Source organism: Serinus canaria, chromosome 15, assembly GCF_022539315.1.
Source record: "Serinus canaria isolate serCan28SL12 chromosome 15, serCan2020, whole genome shotgun sequence".
Lineage (NCBI taxonomy): Eukaryota > Metazoa > Chordata > Aves > Passeriformes > Fringillidae > Serinus > Serinus canaria.
The window spans coordinates 13,652,458-13,674,512 of NC_066329.1; the positions used below are offsets into that span (position 1 = coordinate 13,652,458).

The 22,055-nt window shown below is 50.2% G+C and overlaps 1 protein-coding gene across 4 annotated transcripts in view; it reads left to right on the forward strand.

Moving 5' to 3' along the window:
• The window catches only part of ADGRD1 (adhesion G protein-coupled receptor D1), a 79,759-nt gene that overhangs the window by 52,215 nt on the left and 5,489 nt on the right, over positions 1-22,055 (forward strand). For all 4 annotated transcript variants that reach the window (XR_007778929.1, XM_030233213.2, XM_050980678.1 and 1 more), the window contains 4 exons: positions 460-526; positions 1,600-1,666; positions 5,119-5,210; positions 20,930-21,056. Coding sequence is in view for 3 of the 4 variants with exons in the window: in XM_030233213.2 (XP_030089073.2) it covers positions 460-526; positions 1,600-1,666; positions 5,119-5,210; positions 20,930-21,056 (353 nt within the window). In the remaining variant the exon portion in view is untranslated. The remainder of the gene's footprint in view (positions 1-459; positions 527-1,599; positions 1,667-5,118; positions 5,211-20,929; positions 21,057-22,055) is intronic.

Consider the following 22,055-nt stretch of genomic DNA (forward strand, 5'->3'; position numbering starts at 1 on the left):
TGCTGGGTGTGGTGCTCTGGATACCCAAAATTCACCACTCTTGCCCTCTCAGCTGCCGTTTGTGCACCCCTGTGAGAAACTCTGCTCTCCTGCCTGTGGTTCTGAATTCTTGAGCAAAAATGCACTCACCTGGGGGAACGTGGTAAAAATGCTGCTTAAAATAAGGCAGAAAGTCCATAAAGCAAAGCCAGGCTTAAACAGGACTGTGATTCCCAGGGAAATGAGCACTGATCCAGTTTAACAGTTTAACTAGTACTGTATTAAAAGGTCATTTTGTCTGACATCAGTTAATTAATGTTGGATTAAACAGCTGCGGGAGGATGTCAAGTTAGCCTTGGTTTGAAGATGGCTCTGAGCTGCTCTGTTCATACAAAATTTAGCAGAGCTCGCAGGGCTCACTGAAGATGTCCTTTTATTCCTAACAATGCCTCTGGCTCTGCTTTCTGTGCCCTGCTGCAGGCTGCCCGCTGGTGATCTGTGTCATTTCTGCCACCTCGTCCCTGGACAGCTACGGAGAGAGTGGCAAGTGAGTGTGACACCCCTCCCTGCAGGTGCCACGGGGCTGCAGAGCTGCTGGGGAGGAGACCTGTGTTAGCTGGGCTGTGGGGCTCAGGGCAGGGAGGCTGTGGGGCTGCAGGATCCCCCTGGGCTCAGGGCAGGGAGGCTGTGGGGCTGCAGGATCCCCTTGGGCTCAGGGCAGAGAGGCTGTGGGGCTGCAGGATCCCCCTGGGCTCAGGGCAGGGAGGCTGTGGGGCTGCAGGATCCCCCTGGGCTCAGGGCAGGGAGGCTGTGGGGCTGCAGGATCCCCCTGAGGCTGCAGAGGATGCCTTGTGTGGGGATGCTGTTAAGCACAGAAGCCTCAAGTCTGCTTTGCACAGAGATGATGCACAGAAAGCTCCTGAGATCACTGAACAGCTCCTCAGGGAGCTCCCTGCTCAGGGGGAAAAGCTGGCACCAGGGTGAGAGTAATATTTGATTAAAGATGTTCAATCTTCCGAAAAAACTGCAGTTACCCACCTGAAATCTGGAATGGAAAATGTCCAAAACTTTGAAAATCGATTTCCTTTCTAATTTAGGAAAAGAAGAGCAAAATGATCTGACAGAAGACGATAGGATTTGATAATTTCCCAGGTGGTAAACAGGTCCCTGTCTCCAGGGCTGTAGGAGGGCCTGGCTGTGTTTGCCAGCCCCTTGCCCACCACAGCCAGGGGAGGGCTGTGATTTGTCTCTGGCTGCAGTGACACAAATTCACTGCAGTGACATTCCAGAGTGCTCCAGCCCTGGCACAGCCTGTGGCCGAGGACAGCAGGACAGCAAATTGCAGATAAAACATTTCCTGCTCCCGTCTGTGCCCCCTGTGAGGGAGGGCTGGGGCACAGGGGTGTCACTGGCCGTGTGACAAACCCAGGTGAGATCCCACCTTGGGTCCCCCGTGTCAGGGAGGAGGAGCCTTGTCCTGATGGGCTGTCATGCTCTGGCTCTCAAATTCATCTTCTTGCACTCTCTTTTGGTTGTTTCATAAGTTGTTGTTTTTAACTAATAACATTACTGACTAAATGTCTGTGTGTTTGCTCTGGAACATCTCTGATCCCCCTGCAGCTGCTGGCTCTCCCTGGAGGACGGAGCAATCTGGGCCTTTGTGGCACCTGCCATGTTTGTCATTCTGGTAGGTACAGGCACAGCTGGCAGGGCAGGGCAGGGCAGGTGGGCTGGGCTGGGCTGGGCTGGGCTGTCAGGTGAGTTTGCTGGGTCTAGGCAGGGCAGGGCTGCCCAGGTGAGTTTGCAGGGCTCAGTCAGGGCTGTCCAGGTGAGTTTGCAGGGCTCAGGCAGGGCAGGGCTGCCCAGGTGAGTTTGGTGGGTCCAGCTCTGGTGAACTGCCCAGGTGAGTTTGCTGGGTCTAGGCAGGGCAGAGCTGCCCAGGTGAGTTTGGTGGGTCCAGCTCTGGTGCACTGCCCAGGTGAGCTTGCTGGGTCCAGCTCTGGTGAGCTGCCCCTCCCTGGGTGCAGTGCTGGCACACAAGCCCTCCCCAGCAGGTGCAGGATGATGCTCACAGGTTAAATGGCAGGGAGCTGTAGCTGTGCTCACTCCGGGGTCAGGAGTGTTTGCAGACACCTGTGCCAGGTCAGCACCTCACCTGCACTGACCAGGTTGCCTTCAGTGCTGTCTGGGATGCCAGACTGAGAGCCTGAGGGTGCAATGTTCACTCTGATCAGTGAAACCAGGTCCCCTTAAAGCTCTGCTCAGACTTCCAGAGCCATGGACATTTACAAAAGCACCGAGAGAGACTTGCCCAGATTTCACCCCACAGAAACCCCCAGATCCTGCTCAGAAGCCAAAGGAGGGAACAGATCCACACCTGCATGGCTGGTGTTGGCCACTGCACACCTCTGTGCCTGTCTGGCAAACAAAGGTACCCCCTGAGCTTCTGCAGGTCAGTTTGGATTCAAAGGTGTGCAGACACAGGTGGTGGGTGGGAGAGCAATTACAAACATCTCCTACTCAAATGCCCCCTGCTCACAGCAGCACTTGCTCTCTGGCCATTGCTCAGCACCAGAGGAGGGAGGGAGATGCAGTCAGTGGCACCAAACCTTCCCAGGCTGCTGCCCCAGGCTGGTGGTCACCCAGACTCACAGGTAGGAGATGCTGATCACCTGAGCCAGCACAGCCCCCAGCTGGCTGGGAAAGGGAGAGTTTAACCGGCTCTGACCTGTGATAAATAACATTTGTGCAGCTCAAATGATGTTCTTGTAGGGATGCAAATCCTTTCAGAAAGAGAAAGAGTGAGCTCACAAGGTTGATCCACGTAGAGCAATTTGTTAAATAGTCTAAAGCCAGCTCTGCCCAAAATAGCAGCAGAGAGCTGCCAAATTACCCCTCTGGGCATGGAATTCCAGCTGAAAAATGTGTTAGTGCCTGTAGGGAAATAACAGGGCTGAGCACTGGCTGGGGTGTGTGCACGTGTGCCTGTGTTCTTTAAATAACAAATCAGCCTCCAGCTGCATAAACTAGCATTTAAGTCTGAAAATACTTCTCAAAAAGCAGTGTTTGACTAGTTCAATCCACAGTGACTCTGCCAAGAGAGAGGATTGTGCTGTGAGCAAAGAGGGGATTGCTCCTCTCCCACTCCCCAGACCAGGCAGACACAGAGCATTTCATCCTGCCCAGACACCACGGAGCCTGAGGCAGAGCCATGGGAGGGCTGGGACTGGGCAGGAACATCTCACACTCTTCTAGGGGGCTGGGACTGGGCAGGAACATCTCACACTCTTCTAGGAGGGCTGGGACTGGGCAGGAACATCTCACACTCTTCTAGGAGGGCTGGGACTGGGCAGGAACATCTCACACTCTTCTAGGGGCTGGGACTGGGCAGGAACATCTCACACTCTTCTAGGAGGGCAGGAACACACACACTTTTCTAGGAGGGGCTGTGGCTGAGAGGAACACTCACACTTTTCTAGGAGGGGCCAACACTCACACACTTTTCTAGGAGGGGCTGGGACTGGGCAGGAACACTGACACACTTTTCTAGGAGGGCAGGAACACACACACACACTTTTCTAGGAGGGCAGGAACACTCACACACTTTTCTAGGAGGGCAGGAACACTCACACACATTTCTAGGAGGGCAGGAACACTGACACACTTTTCTAGGAGGGCAGGAACACTCACACACTTTTCTAGGAGGGCAGGAACACTCACTCACTCTTTTCTAGGAGGGCAGGAACACTCACACACTTTCTAGGAGGGCAGGAACACACTCAGGAGCCGTGGCAAAGATGAACTGTCCAGATGTGCTCTGGTTCCACAGCACGTGGGGATCTGCCCTTAGACACCTAAAACTGAAAACGGGTCAGGAGATTTGGGAAAACCCAAGGAAATAATTATAGCCAAATTTAAACATCTCTAATTCACCCTCTCACCCTCAGAGTTAGAACATTTGTGCCAAAGCAGAGGATGATTATTCAGTTTTAACTGAGGAACAGCATTCTTTTGAAGTTTTCTCTTTGTTCTGTAGCTCAGGATAGTTTTGTGCTGCCCTTGTTCTTGATGCTTTGTAGCTGATGTGCAGCTTTGGACAGGAAGGGGAAATGTCTTTCACCTTCACATTGTCTGCCTTTTTCTCCTTTAAACCCAAGGTCTTTGCACAGCAAGACAATCCCTGGCACATTTCCTTTAAGAGATAAAGATTTCCTCCCTCCTTCACCTGTGGCTCCAGCACAAACTTTCCTTTCCTGAGCATTTTCAGTGTTAGTCTTTTCAAGGTTTCCTGCTTTTCTGTCGGGAATTCTGTTCCCTTCATTGATGTTTCTGCTGGCCCTGACTTCAGACAGAGTGCAGCCTTTGAAGGGCAGAGCTCAGATTTACCAGATTTCCACACTGCTCCTTCAAAATGGTCTTGTAGCCAAGGCTGACTGTCTGCAGGCAGGGTATTGATCTAAAGGCAGGGTATTGATCTAAAGGCAGGGTATTGATCTGCATCAGGGTATTGATTTACAATCAGGGTATTGATCTGCATCAGGGTATTGGTCTACAGGCAGGGTATTGATTTAAAGGCAGGGTATTGGTTTACAGGGTATTGATCTACAAATGGAGTATTGATCTTCAATCAGGGTATTGGTTTGCAGGCAGGGTATTGATTTTCAGGGTATTCATCTGCAGTCAGGGCATTGATTTACAGGCAGGGTATTGATTTACAGGCAGGGCATTGATTTACAGGCAGGATATTGATTTACAGGTAGGGTATTAATTTACAGGGTATTGATTTACAGTCAGGATATTGGTTTACAATCAGAGTATTGGTTTACAATCAAGGTATTGATTTACAGTCAGGGTATCGATTTACAGTCAGGGTATTGATTTGTGTGTGGGGATCCTGAGCACCCTGGCTGGGGGCAGTGCAGCCATCCAGGTTTTCCTGAGCAGGCAGGGGAGCTGCTGAAGGAAGGGGAAGCTGTGGGGGTGGGAGTCACGGACACCAGCCCAGCCTTGGAAGCCTCTCCTGGCAGATGGAGGCAGCCCGGAGGGTTCCTGTTTGCTGTGGGTTTGTAGCTCCCTCCCAGGGCAGCCTGCTCCTCTCCTGACCAAGGCTTGTTCCTCCTCCTCCTCCTCCTCCTCCAGGTCAACATTGGCATCCTCATCGCGGTCACGAGAGTCATCTCCAGGATCAGTGCCGACAGCTACAAGGTCCACGGAGATGCCAATGCCTTCAAGTAAGTTTTTCCCACTGAAATGATAGCAGCAGCCTGCCAGGAGCAGTGTTACACCCTGGGCTGCTCCCAGGGCATGCCACCACCCTCTTGAGTACAGCAGGCACTGCTGAAGGTGTCCCCTGAGTGCAGCCAGCTCACCTGTGCTTTACTAAAGCTGCAAATGAAACCTGGGCTCAGCAGGAGCTGAAGTGACTCCAGCATTTGCTGATTCATTGTTTTCCCTTCTGCTAGTGGAGACCTTGCTCTCCCTGCTGCAGTCAGGGTTTCACAGAGCATCTTGACCTGTCCTGGGTGATTGCAGCTCTCCTGCTGCTCCTGAGGACAGGCCTGTGTCCAGCCCCAGCTCAGGACAATCTCCAGGCACTTGCTTATCTTTGAGACTCTCTTGACATTACAAAGCACACAGACTTACACTGGATTTCAGTGTGTGCCTAAATTGAAGCAGATCTTTCTGTCAGAGTGCCTGGAGCCTCCTGGGCTGGTGGCCTCTGGGAGTGAGTCATCTTTGAAATAGCACTAGCAGGCCTGGAGGGGAAAGGCAAGGCACACACAGAGCTGCCTCTGAGTGTGCAAGGACAAATCCTGATCTCTGGAATACACAGAGAGATTACCTGGGTGTAGCTGAGAAGATCATTTAATATATCAGGGCTAAATTAAGATGTTGAATATTCCATTTTGTGTCTCCTAAAGAAGCTTTAGTCCAAACAGAGAAATGACACTGTGTATAAACAAAAGACTGTGGGACTTAGATAGAAGGAAAATGGGATGGTGGTTTGTGTTTAATGTTTCTGAGGCACAGGTTACTGTATGACAAAGATGTGGTGCCACTGTTCTGAAATGGTATCATAAAAATATTTTTTATGCTTGGATTACTTATGTAATTTTGAAATTGCCATTAAGTTTTAAATATTGGTGACAGTTACCTAATTGAAGTTAGTTTACTTATTGCACACTTATCCAACAGGAAAAGCAAACCAGTAAATAAGTCTACAGAAAAATCAATAAGATAATTACAGTGTAGTGAAAGGAGAAGCCTGGGAATTAAAATGCCTGTTTGAGGTTTGGCTGAGCTCCTGTGACCTTCAGAAACAGGAAGGAAATGCAGAAACCTGGGAAGCAATAACTGTGTGCTGGTAGTGCCCATTGTTGTGCACTGTTGGAAGTATAAAGAGAGACACAACTCTGAGTGCAGCAGGAGCTCCAGAGATTGCTCCATCCCTTGGATATTTCACTGTGCTGCAAGGAGTGCATGCAGTGCACCCTGCACAATAACACATCATCTATTTAAACTGTGTGTGCACATAACTAAACTGATTTATGGGTGAGTGGTGGAGGAACAGGATGTCATGCCTTCAGTGCCTGTGCTTAGCCCAGATGTTGCCAGCTGTAGATTTGGGATGGGGTAACTCTGTACTGCAAATGAGACTGCTCCAGTACCCTGGCTGGGAGATGCTCTTTGTGCCAAGCCATTTTCATGTTCCACTTTCAGGATTTGACCTAACAAAAGTTACAGGGAGAAAAGTGGAGAAAAATTATTATCAGGGGGCTGATACCTCTGAAAACTTGAACCATTAAGTTATTAAGTGGAAATGTGCTCTTACAGAACAGCTTTCCTCACAGAAATAAATAAAGTCAGAAAATGCAATAGGAGGTAAATACAACTTAGAGAATAGTTCTTCTGCACATATCATTAATGAAGTGGGTCCTCAAAGGAAGTTTGAAATGAGAAGTGCATAAATACATGTTCACATCAGACCTTGGGAAGTGTTTCTGCCCTGATTTAACACAGCAGTGAGGCATGATGCATTAGAGCTCTGTGTGCAGAGCATGTCATGGGGAAAGTGACTGGTCTGTAGGAAAAAAGGTAATTACAAAGCCTTGGTAGCAGAGTTTGTGTGCTAGGATGAAATGCTCGTGTGTGTTTTCCAAGATACAAGAGAACAAAGCAGAGCAGGGCTCTGATCTGGCAGGTGCAGGGAAGTGTTTCTCGTGGTGTGAAATCCCCGTGGCTCCGAGCACTGCAGCTCCTGGGAGCTGATTACAGCTGTTAGCCCTGTGGATGTGCACAGCAGAGAAATCAGGGACAGACAGAGACCAGAGAAGCAGAGAGGTTTATAGCTCCTGGGAGGGAGGGCTGCAGGGCAGCTCTTGGATCAACAAGTGGAGCAGGCTGGGGGAGGAATCCCCGAAGGCTGCAGAGCCCTTTGTGTGCCCTGGTGCCCTGGTCAGGGGGCTGCCAAGCATCCCTGGGGGCTGCAGAGCCCTTTGTGTGCCCTGGTGCCCTGGTCAGGGGGCTGCCAGGCATCCCTGGGGGCTGCAGAGCCCTGTGTGTGCCCTGGTGCCCGGGTCAGGGGGCTGCCAGGCATCCCTGGGGGCTGCAGAGCCCTTTGTGTGCCCTGGTGCCCGGGTCAGGGGGCTGCCAAGCATCCCTGGGGGCTGCAGAGCCCTTTGTGTGCCCTGGTGCCCGGGTCAGGGGGCTGCCAGGCATCCCTGGGGGCTGCAGAGCCCTTTGTGTGCCCTGGTGCCCGGTCAGGGGGCTGCCAAGCATCCCTGGGGGCTGCAGAGCCCTTTGTGTGCCCTGGTGCCCGGGTCAGGGGGCTGCCAGGCATCCCTGGGGGCTGCACCCCATGGGAATCGCTGAGGGCAGAGCTGGGCTGGGCAGGAGCAGCTCATCAAGGCCTGTCACAGGGCAGAGCTGGGCTGGGGCAGTCCAGCTGGCCCCACGGCCCCTGGGCTCCTGGTCCTTGCTGCCTGCCTGCCTGCTGGGCTCTGTTCCATGCTCCTCTCACCTGATTCCTGCCCCGGGGCAGAGGGAAGCCCAGGCTGGGCTCAGGCACCATCTCTGCAGGTCTCCAGCCAGGTGTGGTGGCTCAGGCCACACCTGAGCAGAGATCCCCCCAGGAAATCCTGACCACACAGACACCTTCTGGGTTGTGACAGTACCAGTTAGACAGTAACAGTTTATTGCTGGGGAAGTGCTGCTGCTGGAGCGTGGTTGCTTTCTGAAAATTAAGTTACTTGGCAATGCGAGTGGGTATTGCCAACAAGGCTTGTTTCTCTTGGCAACAAGCAGCAATAAACTGATGTAATTATTTAGAGTGATTGTTCCTGATTGTTCATATGGCAGCAGGTCCTCCTGAATGCTGACTCAGACGTGACTGCAGAGTGTGCACCAGGGTGAGCCCGTGCTCTGCTTGGAAGGCAGCAGCTGGAAAACTCAGGTGGAAAAGCCAAAACAGAAAAGAAAGTTGTGAACAAAATTCCTTTTAATGTCCTGAAGTGAATTTATTATTCATCTTCCCCACTCCCATTCCCCCAGAACAAAGTGCAGCTCCTGGCTCGTAGATCCCTTCAAGTTCAGATGCTGCTGGTCACAGAGGAGACACCAGGGACCCCCCTGCTGAACACCCTGTTCTGCTCTCACTGCCACTGCTGTGCTCCTCTCTTTGTGTAAAGTAAATAAAGATAGTGCCCCTAAAAGGAATTTAAAACTATTTAAAAACAGTGCCCCTAAAAGGAATTTAAAACTATTTAAAAACAGTGCCCCTAAAAGGAATTTAAAACTATTTAAAAATAGTGCCCCTGAAAGGAATTTAAAACTATTTAAAGATAGTGCCCCTAAAAGGAATTTAAAACTATTTAAAAATAGTGCCCCTAAAAGGAATTTACCATGCAGCATAAAAGACTCAGCTTCAATGATACATAAACTGCAAAACACCCAGTGATTTAGGGCAGAATGAATGCAATTAAACAGTTTATGATCAGAGACACCAATTAAAGCCTGACAGACTCCTGTGACAGTCTGAATAGTAAGTATTTGGTCACTGCAGAAATTCTCCTATGTGTCTGAAACCAGCTGCTTTTTTAGTGTCTGAAACTTTAATTCTGCAAGACCAGTTTGCTGGAAAGAGCTGAGCAAAGAATTATTATCATCTCCTTTTATCACCTGAATTTACTTAGGATCATGTTTTTGTGTTGCATTTGAAGCATATCAAACAATTACAGAATATTAACTTTTCCTTTAGTTGTCATTGATTATTCTTGAACCTTTTATCAGAGGATTAGCTATTGATTCTCAGCAAAATGATTTTGAGCAATAATTCAGTTGTGGCTTAATAAGAATGTTTTGCATCCAGGGTAGAGATTTTCTGCCAAAAAGCTGATTTGTTTTAGTTTATAGAATGCTGAATCTAATACCTTGAAATTTTCAAATGCATGCATTCAGCATTTGTTTGAATTATCCATTCTTTTTTAGGGACATAACTAATCATATGTTTGAGTTGAGGCACACGAGAAGCCTCTCTGAGCTTAATGCAATTAAAGCAGATTAGTTTAATGGAATTGCTCATGTGCTTGAAAAGGCACATGATTACGTTTCTGAGTTATGAGCCACTGGAACTCTTTTCTGACTTTTTCTGCTGCATCTAAAGACTTTACTCAGCTATAGGGGCCTAAACAAGTTATTTTTGCTGCCTGCCCCAGCCTTTCAAAGTCTCCTTGCTGTCTGCATGGCAGGTGACTCCCCTGTCACAGTGAGGGGTCCCAGTGTGACAGGGTTGGAAAAGGGAATTCCTTCCCCTGGGGGCAGCTCTGGCCTGATGGCATTCAGCACAGGCAGGAACTGGAGCCAGGTCCCCGGGCTGCAGGGCCTGAGGTGGAACCCAGAGGATTGCCAGGGGTCTCCTTGGCTCTGGCAGATGTTCAGTGCAGCAGAGGAGAGAGCCCAGCCTGTCTCTGTTGCAGGAGGGTTTTGGTGTAGAGCACACCCTCCACACTGAGCCAGCCCTGTGATTCCCCAGCCAGCTCACTCCTGCATTCCGCTGTCCAGAAGAGACAGTTCCATTACCTTCTCTTGAATAAACTGCCAGCTCCAACTCTTATTAAATACATTCTCACTGCTTGCTCTGAAATGGTCCAATGAGTTGGAAAAATCTCTCTTTTTTATAAACTGCACGCTTTACTCAGTGAACTGCAAGTGATAGCTATTGTAATCATCCATGGAGAAAGCAATTACAGCGAAATCAGAAATATTTCTTTGCTTTTTACCCTCTTCTTTCTCCCCATTTATTATTTTCTTCATCCCTCAGAATCAGTGAAATAGTAAAACAGTTCTCCATTGGAAAAATAAGTTTTCTGTTTAGTTAAATTAATGGTTGAAAACTGGAAAAAATGGCAGCAGCTGCAGTGAATGGGAGCAGACCAGGGCTGCAGGAAAATCTCAGCACAGGAGTCAGTCATGTCAGCTGCTGTGCTCGTTCCTTCTGCATTTTTAATCAGTCACAGCCCCTGCACAGGGACTGAGACAGAGCCTGTGGTGCTGATGCAGATCTGGGCCGGGCTCTGCTGGCACACACCTGGGCTCTCAGCAACTGGCCGTTCCAAAGCGCTTTGCAAAGCCATCTATCACACCCCTGCAGCACGGGCTGCTGTGCAGATTGCTCTGCCTTTAATCTCTGACCCATTCTGTGCATTTAATCTCTGATCCATTCTGTGCATTTAATCTCTGACCCATTCCGTGTATTTAATCTCTGACCCATTCCCTGCATTTAATCACTGATGCATTCTGTGCCTTTAATCTCTGACCCATTCCCTGCATTTAATCACTGATGCATTCTGTGCCTTTAATCTCTGACCCATTCTGTGCATTTAATCTCTGACCCATTCTGTGCATTTAATCTCTGACCCATTCCGTGTATTTAATCACTGATCCATTCTGTGCCACTGCTCTGCCTGGGTGTTTTCCTGTGTCTATAAGCCCAGGGCTCTGCCTGGGTGTTTTCCTGTGTCTATAAGCCCAGGGCTCTGCCTGGGTGTTTTCCTGTGTCTATAAGCCCTCCCCAGCCCTCCAGCCCAGCCACCTCCTGCCGGGGACACAAAGCTGGGAGCCAGTGCTGATAACTTGGCTGCTCTATCATCAGCTGTTATCCTGCGAGCTCCTGTGTGTTTGCTGTACTCTGTTCTTGTGCTTCCCTTCCTGTTTGGTGTCCCTTGGTGTCCCTTGTGCTTCCCTTCCTGTTTGGTGTCCCTTGGTGTCCCTTGGTGTCCAGACTCCTCCTTGCAAGGGCCATTCCCAGCTGTTCATTCTCACAGAATGTCCCTGTCCATCACGGCGTTACTTGGAGCTCTCACGAGAGCTCTCCCACCAGAGCCATCCCAAAATTTCCTCCATGGCTAAATTCCATCCCTTTGGGATGCCATTAGAGAATTTTCCTGCTTTTTTATTTCTCATCTCCTTCCACAAGGAAGGTGAGGAGCAAGCTGCAGTCTGTAATCTCTTCTGAAAGTCTGCAGGGATTCCAAATCCACAGCACAGAAAATCCTTCCTGTGCCTCTCTGGCTGGCAGATGTTTGCAAGCAGCCCTCAGAGACAGGGAGCAGCTGCTTTTGCTGCTCTCCTGAAAGGGGAAGCAGCTTTTTCCTTGTGCTGAAGGAGAGCCATCCATTGGGCAGAGCAGTGTGACAGCCCAAATCTGCTTCCAGCAGCTCCTTTTCCTCCCAGTTTCTCGCTGTGTGTAAGGGATCCTGCTCACTGAACGTGGCTTCAAACAGCAGCAGCCCCTCCTGGACCCTGCTGGGAGGAGGAGAGCTGACTGGCAACAAAGGAAATAATTAAAATGGAAGTATTAAGCAGTAACAACTGGTGAGCTGAAGTGCTACTGCCAATGATAATGTCTTCAACCTAATTAAATGTTTGGCTCATTGAATATGACAAATACAAATGCAGTTTGGGTGTCTGCTTGTTAGACTCAGGGTTTTAGGCTAAAAATAACCCGGGTTTGAGTGTTGCCAATGAGGGTATTAATGAGGAAGGGCTAATCTCTCAGAGACCACAGTGACAGAAATGGGAGTGCTTTCCTCAGTGCAGAGGCTGACAGTCACAGGCTGCAGACTGGGACTGCTCAGGGGCATTTCAGGCACATTCTGGGAGGAGTAGTAAAGATTAAAAGGATGTAAAGCGTAGCTGCAGAGGGGAGGCTGCCCTGCAAAGAGGAGACAGACAGAAACAGGCTGAAACTGATGAGAAAAATCAAATATCTCTAACTGTCCTGCAGTGGGAGGGAGCTGCAGAGCAGTGGCTCTGGTTACCTGGAGAGTGCTGCCTTTGAGCAGCTCTCAGGAGTGCTGGGACCCTGCCTGCCAGGGCTAGCTCTGCTGCCAGGAGCAACCCCAGCCCTGCCTGGGCCAGGTGACACTGGGAGCCCTCCCACAGCTGGAGTTTCCCTTGGCTGTGTCTTCCAGAGCCAGAAGTGTCCTTGGTGGGAAGATTTGTCTGTCACTGCTCCTTAGGCAGGGTTTGCTGCTCCAGGGCCTGCTGGTGCTGGCTCCAGAGGGAGAGCAGCTCTGTGCTTGTGCCTGTTTGTGTTGGGGAGGGCAGCACAACAAAACACATGGGTACAAAATATACAGGGAAAACTCCATCCTAAAGAGGTGCTGGTTCTTCTGAGTACACAGATAAACCAGTTTTCATCGGAGGTGCTTAGTCATGTTTACTTGTCCAGGTGAATGTCAGGGTAGAAGGAGGTTTATTAAAACCTGGTTTTTAAATCCCTGTGATGAAACCTTGCTGTGAACAGACAGAATCAGTGCTGGAGGTGCAGGGGCCCTGCCAAGCCACCCTGCAGCTGTTCACCCTCTTGTCTGGGAGCTCGTGCTGTGCTTCCTGACCTGTGGTGGGTCAGTTCCCTGCTCCAGCCCCCCAGTCCCTGCCAGGCTCCAGGGCAGGGGCTGCAGGTGTGCCCTGCCCTCTGCAGAGCCTGGGGGCTCTCAGCCCACCTCCTTAAGGGTTTGCACAGCCTTTAGTGAGAACAGAACTCTCTGCTGAGGTGGGGTCACTCCTGGTGGGTCCTTCGTGGCACACCTGGTGCCAGGTACAGGGGTCAGGGCAAGGGTGCTGTTGGCAGAATGGAACTGGGACACCTGAGAGCAGCCCATGGTGCTGTGACTGCACTGTCCCCTCCTGCTGCCAGAGCTCTCTGAAGGACAGCTTGTCTCCTTCACTTCTGGAATTACAGCCACAGAGACTTGCAGATTTTAAAAATCTATAGCTTTGAAGTTCACATGAATTTGTTTTTAAAGCGTCCTAGCTGGATTTAGTTTTCCATCTTTTAATATCAGATGTGAAGCCATGAGAGTGCTGGTGGGAGGAGGGGGCTGTGAGTCACAGCTTGGTGCCTGCTGCCGGAGCAACAATTAACTGCTGCTGGTTCATCACACACGGGACAATCCCCTGTGAGCAGCAATAACCTCAGGAGTTTGTTTGAGCTGCTTCATTTGCACCCTGGGCTCCAATTTAAACTCCTGGAACTCTGTGCCAGCTTTATGCAGAATAATAAGAGCAAATATTGCAGTTGTGGCATTGCAGAATACAAATGTTCTGTGAGCCTGTGCCTGGTGCAGAGCTCTGGGCAGCCTGTAAATCACTGCCCAGTCTGACACAGCTCCTGGCCAAGTCTGGCTCACGGATTTTCCCAATAAACCATCTGAAAATACAACAGAATAGGAAAATACAGGTCATTGCAGTAAAGAAAAGATGCTCTCTTAGCATCAGAAGCACTTCTTACCTCCGAGGTGCTCTCCTGAGGCACCCAGGGAGAGGCAGGGGCCAGGGAGAGCCCTTGCAGCCCTGCTCCTCCTCTCCCGGGGTTTGCATTTGAGGCAGGGGAGAGGCGAGGCTGCAGGTTTGTCTGCCACTGCTGCAGCTAAGCTCACATGCAGCACAGCAAATGATTCTCAGCTGGTGTGCCTGACCTTGATCCCTCGCCGGGGCTGCTGCCGTTGCCATGGAAACGGGAGAAGATTGCTCTGGTGATGTGGTTGCACAATTCGGGGTCACTGAGACTGCTGGGGTCCAGAGATCATTTTCAGAACTCAGCTCCTCGGGGTGAGTGCTACTCCACACAGATTTTCCTCATGGTTTGACATGATTGTTTCTTTGTCATCCTCAGTTAAAATATGGGTCCCCCTGACTTTGAGGTGACAGGCAGAACTGTTTGGCCAGCTGCAGGTTCCTAGAGCAGGCAGATTTCTCTGGGTGCCCAGGGCTCCAGAGCCTCCCAGCTGTGCAGTGTGTGCACTCCTCAGCTGAGGAGTGGAAAGTGGCTGTGCAGTTGTCTCTGACAGCTCTGAAATGTGTGCAGAACACAATCACATTTACTGCTGGAAGCCTCTGGTAGCATGAAGGACAGCTCATTCACCTTTAGCTCTGGGTGCATTCTGCAGCTGCTGACTGTGAGCTCTGTGTGCGAGCCCAGAGCTGGCCTGGTCCAGACAGGGAATGCCAGGGATTAAACACAGCCTGGAAACGTGGGCAGAGGGGCAGGGAAATGGACAGGGGGGTTTGAGGGTCCCCAGGACGAGGGAAGAAATGAGAATCCTGACTCCATGGTTCAGAAGGCTGATCTATTACCATATGATATGATATGATATTATTATATCATATCATTACATATATCATATATCATGTCATATCATATCATGACATATCATGACATTACATGACATGTCATGACATATCATATCATATAATATCATATATGACATGTCATGTCGTGACATGTCGTGACATGTCATATGTCAGGACATATGGAGTCTTTCAGGGAGTAACTAGTGCAGAAGCTTTTTTTCTCTTGAAAAGTTGGTGTTCCTTCAAGGGCAGCTTGAGGAAGGAGGAGTTGGAGCCTGGGCCATTTCAGAGGAGCCATGTTTTCTAGATTCCCAGTAATTTTTGGTGCTTGCCTCCAGTCTTTCCACAGAGCCAGGCTTTTCTTGAGAGCTCAAACCCCAACACGATGCACGGAGCACAGGCCAGGGGCTGCATCCTATCTTGAGCCTGGTTTGGCACCCAGAGCAGGGCAAACAAAAGTGATCAGTCTGGAATCCACGGAGGTGACAAGGCACTTGAGCTGTGCAAAGCCTCAGCAAGACAGGGATTCCTAAAGCCCTGCCTGGGTGCTGAAGTCAGCGCTGCAGCCCCTGGAATTGCCTTCTCAGTATTAAAATCCCTCAGGTAGCTCCATTTCTGGTCATGGCCTTAATTTTGTCTGGCTTGACGGGGATTTGAAGTGAGACTTGAGTTCCAGTGCCCGCTCTACTGAATATTTAATATAAATTCAGCAATATTAATAAAGCAAGGATTAGGTAGGACTCTCCTCTCTCAGGGAGAGCCTTGTGCCTAATCTGTGGAGCTCACCTTCTCCCTCTGAGCCAGACAATATTTAATTACTCAGTGCATACTGGTGGGACTGGGCTGCCAGGACCTGCCAGACCTGCAGGCTGAGCTGCTCCAGGTGCTCTGGATTCAGCAGGCAGGAGCGAGCCCAGGCAGGGAGTCAGAATGCTTTTCTGCAGCAATGGGAAGGGAATCCCTGGGCAGAAGCGTGGCTGCAGCCCAGCCCTCTGTGTCCTGGGCAGGTGCTGTGTCTTCCAGGGCACTCTGAGAGTTTTGGGAAGCTGTGGGAGAGCTGAGGCTGCTGTGGCAGCATCCCCGAGGGTCTGTGGGCGAGGGCAGACTGTTACACTGGGAAAAGGAACAATTCCACCTCCCTTCCCACTCGTGGGATAAAAATCAGTCTGAATTCATTTCCTGCTGCAGCCTAGAATTTTTTGTTTCTGTAGCTACAGTGCTCTCATTTAGCAGCCTCTTCCTGGGCTATAAATACACCCCCAAGAAAGCAATGATCTGAATGACTGTAAATGGCTCTTAGTCAGATTCACACCGTTATTCTGAAAGTGCAGGCAACATTTGGGAAATGGGAAATGGCCTCTGATTTGTGAATCAGGGCCCCCTTCCCAAAGTAGTAAAGTTTTCTTCCTGCAAGCAGGGAGATGTCTGTCCTGGGAGGTGTCAGGGTGGTCGCTGTGCCCTGGTGCAGACAGGGGCAGTGAGCTCGGGGCAGGGTGGGCCGAGGGGCAGAGCAGACCCCCTGAGGGGCAGGGTGGGCTGAGGGGCAGAGCAGCCCCCCGAGGGGCAGGGTGGGCCGAGGGGCAGAGCAGACCCCCTGAGGGGCAGAGCAGACCCCCGAGGGCCAGAGCAGCCCCCCGGAGGGGCAGTTCACACCTGGTGCAGACCCCGCAGGCCCAGCCGTGCCCTGGACCGGTGTCCCTGCTCCCTCAGTACCTGCAGGGTTCTGGGCCATGTGGCGATGGAAATCTGTCCCAGAGGGGCTGGAGCCTCTGCTCCTTGCTCCTGCAGCACAGCCCAGGCAATTCCCCAGCCCCAATTCCCTCCCCTGCTGATGGATTTCAGCTGGGCTCAGGTGCTGCCTGCCAGCCTGTCCCCAGCCAGGCACAGCAGCTTCAGATCCTGGCCTGAGGGGAGTGCTGGAGCCAAAGCAACTGGAAAAGGCCACGTGAAGAGATTTCGATGGGAAAAGAGCTCTGTCAGGAGGGTTTCACTGCTCAGGAAATGGAATTCAACCCTGAGAGCAGGAAAAGGGAAGGAAAACATATCTTTTTTCAACTGGAGATTGGAAGGGTGAGTGGATGTTAAATGGACAGCTTAGCAATTAATGGAGGGAGTAATTGCTGTTCCTGTGAGTGAACAATGGATTGAGGCTTTTCAAAGGAGCTGGACTCTGGCTCTCTGCTAGAGGGGCTCAGCCACGAGTGCTCAGTGAGTGGGACAGCACCAGAGCTGCCAGGACCTGGCAGACCTGCGGGGCATTCCCTGGGCTGCCAGGACCTGGCAGACCTGCAGGGCATTCCCTGGGCTGCCAGGACCTGGCAGACCTGCAGGGCATTCCCTGGGCTGCCAGGACCTGGCAGACCTGCGGGGCATTCCCTGAGCTGCCAGGACCTGCTGGACCTGCAGGGCATTCCCTGGGCTGCCAGGACCTGGCAGACCTGCGGGGCATTCCCTGGGCTGCCAGGACCTGGCTGACCTGCGGGGCATTCCCTGAGCTGCCAGGACCTGCCAGCCCTGCAGGCTGAGCTTCTCCAGGTGCCCTAGATGTGAAAACTGAGTCAGACTCTCAGTATTTCTGTGTTTTTCAGAAGGTGTCTGAGCAAGGACAGGTGTATACCTACAAAAACCCCAAAACCACCAACCTGGCAAAATGCAGCGACAGAAAGGAGATTCTGTGCTGGGTTTGCTTTGCTCCTCTGATACCAAGGTTCTGCTCATGAATTGCTTCCAGGACTGACCCCTCGGTGTGCCCAGATGCAGAGACACAATCTCACCGAGCTTGGTGCTGTTGGCTGCAGGAAGTGACAGTTGGAAGTGCGTGTGAGAAGCTGTTAATTTGAGGCTGTTAATTTTGTGAGGCTGTTAATTTTGTGAGGCTGCTAATTGCCAGGGGTGAGAAGGGGCACTCGGAGGCACTCAGATGGCTGCTCTGTCTTCTGACACCTTTGGGCACAAGAAAAAGCCTCTAGCCAGGTTTGTGCAGTCCTGGTGGGCTGGACCAGGGCAAGCACAGCCCAGCTCCTGATTATTGCTTCATCTCACCAGTTTTATGGACAATGTAAAGCCCCATTGATGCTGGTGATGATTTTTTATTTGGGTTGCACAGCGTGAGTCGTGCATGGGGAGGTTTTCCTTCTCCAAAAACATCAGTTTGGCTGTGCTCCATATCTTGGTGTACTAGAACTAATCTACTGAAATATTCATGTAGCGAAGAAAAACTGGAATAAAAAGAGAAGATAAAGTAGGTGCAGCGTGTCAGAATTAATGCACCTGGTGGAACATTAACTTTTGTATTTCTGGGATTTTTTTAACCTTGCTACCTTAATGGCATTCTGAAGCAGCATTTTACAGTTAGTGTTTTTCTTTCTTTAAGTTAAAGGATTGAAGTGGAATAAGGGTAGGATGGGGAGGGGTAAATGGAAGAAGACAAAAGAGCTCCAGGAACCGTAGAGCCGGGTCCTTTGGTTGGAAGGTAAAGCTCATAAACACCTTGAATTAATAATTTCCTGCACAGGATGAAATTCCAAACAGGTAAGCATAGAAGGCTGTGCAATAACGAAGGGAAAATTAAAAAAAGTCTCACTGAGATGTAAGAGAATCCTAGGCAGAGCTGACCCTCAGTCTGTAGTGAATTTCACCTTCCCATGGCTGCTCTCCTGAACCAGAGTGCATGAAGCATTAATGCTTTGGCATGGAAAACTCCACATCTGGATTGGGTTTTCACTTTAGCTGTGGAATTCTGCTGCACATCTGCTGAACTTTGGGCTCAATAAAGAGCCATCTTTATTTAAACGTGATTTTTAAAATTATATGAGTAACTTGCAATATTAAAGGCTCCTGGAAATCCAAACTGTAGGAATGGTTTTGAAAATATTGAAAAGTTCCTGCCTGACTGTTCTGCACCCAGCTACAAATGAGATGAAGCCCTTTATGCTCTGACTCAAAGGGAATCGATGGTAACGTTTTTGGCAGCAAAATAGTTGGGGAAAATTCTATTCCAAAATGAAAATGTTATGAAACCAAAGAGTGTGAGGACAAACGAGAAAAAGAAACCGAGGTGGTTTGTGGTGAAGGCAGTTGTACAGGGGGAGCTGTGTGGGTGCACCAATCCCTGCTGGTTCAGGCTGCAGAGGGTTAAACCCTGAACCCTCCGGGGTTCCTGCTGCATCCCCAGGTGTTGGGACACCTGAACCCTCCAGGGTGTCCCTGCTCCATCCCCAGGTGTTCAAACCCTGAACCCTCCAGGGTCTGGGTGTCCCTGGGTGTCCCTGCTCCCTCCCCAGGTGTTCAAACCCTGAACCCTCCAGGGTCTGGGTGTCCCTGGGTGTCCCTGCTCCATCCCCAGGTGTTCAAACCCTGAACCCTCCGAGGTCTGGGTGTCCCTGGGTGTCCCTGCTCCCTCCCCAGGTGTTGGGACAAGCCCTGAACCCTCCGAGGTCTGGGTGTCCCTGGGTGTCCCTGCTCCCTCCCCAGGTGTTCCCTGGCCTGCCCAGCTCCTGATCCTGCCTGTTCTGGGTGCTCAGTGCCATTTCACAGCTCTTCCTGCACAAAGTCCGTGGCAGGAGCTGTTCTGCTGGCAGCTCCCCAGTGCAGCACATTTCGTCTTTGAGTTTGGGGAGGATCTTTAATCCTATCAGAGGAAAAAACCCCCTGAGCATCTTTGATTCACAAAAATAAACTTGTATAAGTTGTTTAAAAATTGTATCTTTTAAAATGCATTTTAAAATTTAAATAGGACCTCAAGCTTTAAGATGTTCCTTCGTTTTATGACTGAAAAAATTCCTTGAAGAATTTTTGAAGAAATTCCTTGAAGAATTGAATTGTGCAGAAATATTCATGGCTGAGCATACAGAGATTTGAATCAATCCAGAAAAAACCCAAACCAGAACAGAAAAAAATCTAGATGCTTCCCTGTCCCAGATTTCCCTATAAACTTCATGATACACTTTTAGTTGAGGCTGTAATGAAGTGTGTGCTCAGGTCACTGAAATGAACAAGACATCTTGTCTCTAAGTTTAATTAAAAGATTTCTGCATTGAATTGTGTCGTACAGAAATATAATTTGTTTTGAGTTTGCAGTAATTACAAGCAGTCTCCTGTCAGGCAGCTCTGTGCCTTTCTCTCAAAGTGTGCTTTAATCTGGGCGAGGGGGCACGAGGCACAGGGAGGACATTCATCTCCCTCAAACAGCTTTTATTCCTTGCACAGGGTCCCATCTAAATAGAATCCTGATCAAAAAACAGGGTTTTTCTAAAAAACAGGGTTTAGCAAGCAGGGACTGACTTTTAGTTTCCCACCAGCCCTGTTTCCTTTCTGCCCCATGGCTTCTCCATCTGTAACTGCACCATAGGCGGAATTAGCTGATATTTTAAACACTTAATTTGATAAATCTGCTTGAATCCCATGGGCTGTTTGTAGTGCTGGAAGCTGGATTAGATCTTCCTTCTGGCTCGTGTTCCAGGTGGGCACTGGTCCCTTCTCTGTGCTTTTCCTGCCGAGGCTGGAGGGGCAGGTTGTCCCTGGAGAGCTGCCCGAAGGTGTGCTGGGTGTGTTCACCTGCTCCTGCTGCAGGTGTGCTGGGTGTGTTCACCTGCTCCTGCTGCAGGTGTGCTGGGTGTGTTCACCTGCTCCTGCTGCAGGTGTGCTGGGTGTGTTCACCTGCTCCTGCTGCAGGTGGGATGGTGCTGGCCCTGTGGCAGTGCCCCGATGGCACGGATGCTTTCAGGAGAGTTCTGGGTGATCCTGGGGAGGGCTGTGGGCTCTGACATGGCAGGGATGCTTTCAGGAGAGTTCTGGGTGATCCCAAGGTGGGCTGTGGGTGTGGGCTCTGATATGGCAGGGATGCTTTGAGAAGAGTTCTGGGTATGGGCTCTGACATGGCAGGGATGCTTTCAGAGAGCTCTGGGTGATCCCAGGGAGGGCTGTGGGCACTGATATGGCAAGGATGCTTTCAGAGAGCTCTTGGTGATCCCGGGGAGGACAGGCTGTGATGTGCAGAGCTCTGTGACCCCTGCCCTCTAACAAACCTCTCTGCCTGCCCTGTTTCCACGACCATCTCTCAGATCTCTTTCCCTGCTCCCTCAGCTCCTGACTCACCCTCTGTATTTATCCTGGGTGATACCAATGATCTGTTATCCCCCTTTTCACAGATGAAGCAATAATTAAATAATTAAAATCTTTGCCATTGAAATAATTTTGTAGTAAAGAAGAGTTCTGCCTGCTGCCTTGCTGAGCACAACTGATAAGCTCCATGGTGTGGAGGCTGACATTCCTTCTGTGGTCTCACCCCAGTCTCCTGTTTCCATTTCTCCCACAGACTAACAGCCAAAGCCGTGGCTGTTCTCCTACCAATCCTGGGGAGCTCGTGGATCTTTGGCATCTTGGCTGTCAACGCCCACGCCTTAGTATTTCAGTATATATTTGCTGTTTTTAATTCACTGCAGGTAAGTGCCTGGTGGGGAAATCTATGGCTACAGAAGTGCTTCTGAGATCCAATTAAATGGCTCATTAGTAATGGCTTCACATGTTTGTGTTCGTTGCATTTTACCCTGTGCTCCTTCCTCTGTCTTTCAAGGCTGTGCTAAGCCCAGAGTGCTGGCAGTTGCTTCTCTCTGTTTGAACAGAACTTGTGCCCCGCTCCTTGGAGTTTCCAGGAGCAATAATTAAATAAATGAGACAGCCCTGAGCTTCAGAAATGAAATGAAATTCATTCTTGCAGCACTGTGTACCAGAGGCAGGTTCCTCTGTACAGATACCAGGCCAATTTTTCAATGCCAATTTGAGGCTTCATTACTGAGACTAAATGAAAGCAAACAGAAGTTTATGGGAAAGATCAAAAGTGGAGCTATTCCCTGGGCTGCACAGGAGCTCAGCCCTCATCTCCTTGGCACAGCCATCCAGAAAAGCAGCTCTGTCCAAGGGAGAATGTGAACATCTGCTTGGCTGCAAACAGACATTTCAGGAGGGCACCACCCTTTGGGAGGCTTGCAGCTCTGCCCCGAGCTGTGGCTGCAGAGAGGAAGGGAAAACAATCTCCTGTAAATCCTTTCTTGTCCTGGAGACAGCCAGCACTGTGGGTACAAACCAGTGAAACAGGCTGATGGGGCTGAATGCTACTGCCAGGAAAATACCATTGTTTGGTGAGGGAAAGGGATTTTCCCTTTGCATTGGACTGAAAGCCCAAAGATAGCAAAATTCTGCTGTGAAAATTCTCCTGGTGCAAACACCTTGCCTTTCTAACCTGAGAAATCCTGGTCTGGTGTTTCCCTAAGAGCATTTCCCTCTCCTTGGCCTTTGCAGCCACAAACAGAAAGTTCTCTTGTCTTCGTGAAACAAGAACTAATGCATATTTTCAGCCAGATTTTTCCTTCAGTACAGCAAGGTTTAGGAGGTGTTTTTTTCCAGAAGCCCCACAGTAACCCAGTGCTGCAGCTTGCTCCAGT